This window comes from Solanum pennellii, chromosome 4, assembly GCF_001406875.1.
Source record: "Solanum pennellii chromosome 4, SPENNV200".
Classification (NCBI taxonomy): Eukaryota; Viridiplantae; Streptophyta; class Magnoliopsida; order Solanales; family Solanaceae; genus Solanum; species Solanum pennellii.
The window spans coordinates 58,159,268-58,164,719 of NC_028640.1; the positions used below are offsets into that span (position 1 = coordinate 58,159,268).

Sequence of the window (5,452 nt, forward strand, 5' to 3'; positions counted from 1 at the left end):
AAAAAAAAAAGAAAAGTTACCCCGTGCCCCCCGGGCACCCCCCTCCACCAACCTACCCCCTAAGATTATTTTGTTTTTCAAAAATAAAAAAAAAATTGATTTAAAAAAAAAATATCCCCCCTCCCCCGACCCTCACCTTCCACCAACCGACTCCTAAATTTTTTTATTTTCCAAAAAAAATTTTTTGTTACATTTTCACTTACATGGGCAGAATTTGAATTCTCATGTTAACCCATTTTGTCCATATTTGTATGAGTTTAAATAGGTTGAAGATCATATTAACCCTTTAAGAAAATGAAAGAAAATATGAGTGATCCATTTAATTTAATATGGGCAAAATGGTTTCATTTCACTTATATGGACTGAAATTGTCAAACCTCTACACTACAATAAAAATCAACTTTTAGCGACATTAAATATTGACACTAATAAAGAGTGCTGAAGTTTTTACCGGCATTAGTTAAGTATCATTAAAACCAACGTTGCTAAAGGCTTTAGGGACATATACAAAGAGTGACAATTACTGCTAAAAATACATATTTAGTGGCTATTAAGAATTAAATATCGCTAATGTCATTTTTGTTGTAGTACTATGTTTAATCAGCATAGAAAAATCATAAAATTAATTCATATTCATTTATTAAAAAATTGACTTTTAAGAGAACACTAAATAAGTTGCAATGATAAACTAGTTATATTCATTTATTAAAAAGTTGACTTTCAAGAGAACACTAAATAAGTTGCAATGACAAACTAGTTATCATACAAAATAATTTGAGCATAGTATAAAATTAATTTTAGTAGAAAACTTACTCTTTTATATCCAGGAAGTAGATGAGGAGGAATTTTGTAGAGATCTTCATCCACAGGTTTAGGGTTAGTGGGCCGCTGGGCTGTCTGTCTTTGAGGCCCACTTGTTTTCTCTACTTTTCCACCACACCTCTTCTTAATTATTGCTGCTCCTTTTGTCTGTATTATTTACAAATATTATATTAATTACTTCATATTCGTTTCTTTCATAATATTCGTAAATAAATTGATATGCCTACCTTTTTTACGTACAATTTTGTTTTTGGAATGATTGTATAAAAGACCATCAAATATGTCGTCATTATAAACAGTACGTCCTTTTGATTTGACAGAATATAAAATTTAAAAAATAAAAAGAAAATTTTAAATTTTATAAGATTAAATTAAAGATTTATGTAATCATTAAATTTAATGATCTTATACTTGTTGTTTAGAATATTTTAAATTTTAGGATAAATTTTAGGAATCATTTAGTTAATACGAAATCACAATCTTTCCTTCTTAGATTTGTAATTACATCAATCGTTTAAAAAGTAATACAAATTAAATACATTAATATGTAGCTCAGATACATTATAACATATACCGAATACATAAAAATTAACTCGGATAAATTATAGAATGAACCCGACGCATAATTAATGTAGCTTGGATACATTAATTACTGACTCAGATATATTAATATATAGCTCGAATACATTAAAGAAATACGAAATTTCAAATTCTTTTAAAAATGTATGAAAATTAAAAATAAGAAAAACATAATACATATTTTTAAATATTTTTTCTTAAATTTTATATCCTCAAATATACATACAACTTTGCTTTAAAAGAGTAATATATCAAAATACATAGTCAAATAATGTGATTGATTATATTTAATGTACGAGTTATTACATAACATCCGATCTGCAACAATCTTATTTCAAATTTTTTTGTAATCTTTTATAATTTTTGTATACAAAGTAGAAAATGGTAAATTTTAATGCCAACAAAATTAAATTCTTATTTGATTGAGACAAGTTTAAATGTAGAACTGTCAATATGAGCTATCCCACTCCATCCGAGCTAAATGTCAGGTCGGGTTAATCCATTTTTTATGTGGAACAGAAAACGTTCGGCCTAACCTATAAGTACGTGGGCTACAGGATTGCTGGGTCATAAATATCAACAAAACAATATTACATGGTGTTAATGTTACTACTTGTTAATCAAATCCACAAATAAAATTATTTTTATAATATTTATCAATTTTTTTCTAAAAGTAAAAGTATAAATATCTAAATAGAAATAATAACTTAATTGTTTTGAGTTTGTACTCACTTTAAATTTACATCTTAATATTGTATTATATTATTTAATTAATTTTTATTGACCCACAGACAGACTCTATCGATATTTCTCAAGCCCCTCAAATCAACAGATTTATTCAGACAAAATATCCTTTTCTTAAATGAGCTCCAAAAATCTTAATTCACTCTCTTAAATCTCGAATTAAGCCAAATCGACCCAACAAACCTAACCTATATTAACGGCTCTATTTAAACGTAAAGAAATCTAAACATACCTAAATTGAGAAATAGTTAAACAAAATGACAATATGTTACTTTTCTTTTCACGAAAAAAGAAGGATATGCAAGTACTATAGCATTAATATTAGAATACCATATCACATGATAGACAGTTGGTGAAGATGTACATATATATTTGAATAATTGGCACTATGCATAAAAACACATCTCATTCCAAGTTCGAGGCAAATAATATTGCTAAAGTCAAGCATCAATATTTGACTTCCAAGTCCAATGTTGAAATGGGGTTGAGTTTCTTGGGATTTTTGCTACTTCCAATGACTCTTTTTGGTTCAGTATTCAAAGAAATTCCATTTTATTATTTTGACATAATAGTTGTTCTCTATGTTACTTGATTAAATTATTAGGTATACAATGTCAACATACTATCATGACTATATCATGTATTTCTTTCTTGTGGTCCATATATTGGTCCAAATATTAGTCACATCTAAAAACTATATTTGTTGTGTTTTTGACTTTTAATAAGAACAAGAAATTATTTTATTCATTTTTCCCTTTTAGCTTATTCCTTTCATTTTTGAGCAATTATTTAATTTTAATTTTTCAATTGATACACGTTTGATACATTGTAGGTATCTTTTTTAGCTTCTTGAATTCGTTTCAAATAAAAAATACAAATAAACTGATATAGCTTCTTGAATTCGTTTCAAATAAAAAATACAAACAAACTGATATAGCTTTTTGAATTCGTTTCAAATAAAAAGTACAAACAAACTGATAGAAGAGAAAATACTTTTCTCTTAATATATCTTTATTTAGTATCTCAACATAGTATGAAATATTAATCAAGTTTATTATTTAATTGAGATAATGGTAAATATAGAAAAGTATTTTAATTGTAAGGCTATTAAATATCTATCTTAGAAGTATGCAGAACCCCTCCAAAACAAATAATATATGGACTGAAGAAAGCTTTTGGGGTTTGGTGTTTAAATACTATATATATAACTTTGTCAATGATACTAACAAAACCTTTAATAAAATTAAAATTAGTGTAAAAAATATATATGAAGGTTTTGTTTTCCACAAACGTCTAAACTAAATCTTTAACATCATCCGCTCTTTACAAATACAAATAAAGCGTAAATACAAATACACACACCAAAGAAATCTAAGTTATCATCAAGACCTCTTGTCCAAGGGGTGTCAATCTTACATTTTTCTATTGAAAAATTAACGGAAGGAAAGAAGTATCGAAAACACTTTGAATTTGATGCAAATTAATAGTTTATTTTAAATTATTGATAGCCTTAAAAATACGTCTCTTTTTGACTGACTAAACTTATAAGATACACCTCTAGCAAAGTGATAGCAAATTTTAGTAGGAGCAACAAACTCCTCTAAACGTGATGAGAATTTAAGGATATATTTCATCGATGTTACAAAATCATATATAAAGTAGTTTGAGGATGAAATTAATAATTTCACCCTATATCTATTTTTATGAGTATAAATTTTGACTCAGCCACGACATATCCAAAGATGCTAAAAGGGCAAAAATATACTAACCTTTGTGTGAGGAAGATTATTAGGGATAGCATAAAATTGAGTTTTGTGGAAATAGAGTTGTTGTGAAGAAGAATGATGAATCAAGCCAGCTTGTCTAGCAGATTCAAAATACTGAGTAATTGGCAGCTCATTTGCTTTATCCCAATCTCCAAATACTGGAATTTGAACTCCACTTGATCTTCTACATGACTCCTACATTAATATTTCTACATCAACAAAATGCTTTTATAGAAAATAAAATTATTGCATATAGAGAAGATGAACTTACCATTTCTATCATCACCATACAATGAATATAATATGGGGAAACAATTTCTTCTTCTTCAACTCTTGTCAGCTACAAGATGAAGTTTAGTTTGTTGGTTGTGTGAGTGGGACATGCCATGAGGAGCTACCTATCTATATATAATTCCTCTATTTTAATTTACTTTGACTATTGTTACTTTTAAGTAGTTTCTCCGTTTTATTTTGTGTCATTATTTGATATCACATGATATTTTTTTTTATAAAAAAAATATCTTATAAATTTCTGGTTTAAGATAGTTCTTTTTTTTTAATTTTTTTTTTGAATATTTGAATAATTATAAATCATTTCATGAAAGGTATAAGAAGAATGTAAAATTAAATTGTTTTTGAAACGGATGAAAAAGAAAGAAATAAAATGACACAAATGAATTTTTTAATATTTCATTTATTCCTAAATACTTGTCATTTTGACAAATCAAGAAATGACAGAAAAAATGTATCTATTATATCCTCAATTAATTACTTTGGAAAATATAGAACTTCTTAATTAATAGAAGTAAAATGATAAATTCACTACGTCAATTATTTTTTTCTTAATAGGTGTTCAATACAAAAGTGGACAAGTAATTAACGACAGACATCATATCTCAATTTATATAATATCGTTTGACTTGATGCAATTTTTTTTAAAAAAATTGTGATCTAAAAATAAATCTAAAAGATTTTTTGTAGTTGTAAATAATTTTATCAAGGTTAAAAGAGAAATTTAAAATTAAATGATCTCTAATTACATAAATATAGTATTTTTTGGGATAAACTAAAATAGATATATGTGCCACTATATTGGGACTATGAAAATGATACTAGGGTTGGTACGATTTTTTTTTTTTATTTGCTAAAAATAAATAAATTATAATTTTAAGCATAAGGTCAAATATAAAGAAAGAGAAGGAGTAGATTTCAAATAAGGTTGGTAGTAGTACCATCTACATTTAAAATATCAAGTAAATGTTTCCCACCTTTACGAGAAAGTAATGAAAACAGCCTCCACCAAACGTTCCACTTTCAATATACCTATTTATTGAAAATAGAACTTTGAAATGTACTATGACATGGATTATACCTTTCTTTTTCACTATGAAAATTTAGTGAACTTCATTTATTTATTTTTGACACAGTTTCAATTTTCTTTTTAATTTGCTAAAAATAAATAAATTAAAACAGGAAAAACAATAGAATTGATTGAAAAGTGGTTACAGAAGTATGTTGGAAAAAGAGATTGATTAATAATG

General features: G+C 26.3%; 1 protein-coding gene across 1 annotated transcript in view; it reads right to left on the reverse strand.

The window, feature by feature from the left end:
• The window catches only part of LOC107016242, a 6,197-nt gene extending 1,858 nt beyond the window's left edge, over positions 1–4,339 (reverse strand). Inside the window, exons 1-3 of the mRNA XM_015216730.2 lie at positions 4,183–4,339; positions 3,915–4,106; positions 814–969 (exon numbers count right to left, since the gene is read on the reverse strand). Coding sequence (XP_015072216.1) covers positions 814–969; positions 3,915–4,106; positions 4,183–4,200 — 366 coding nt within the window. The 5' untranslated portion in view covers positions 4,201–4,339. The remainder of the gene's footprint in view (positions 1–813; positions 970–3,914; positions 4,107–4,182) is intronic.
• Between the last annotated feature and the right edge of the window lie 1,113 nt (positions 4,340–5,452).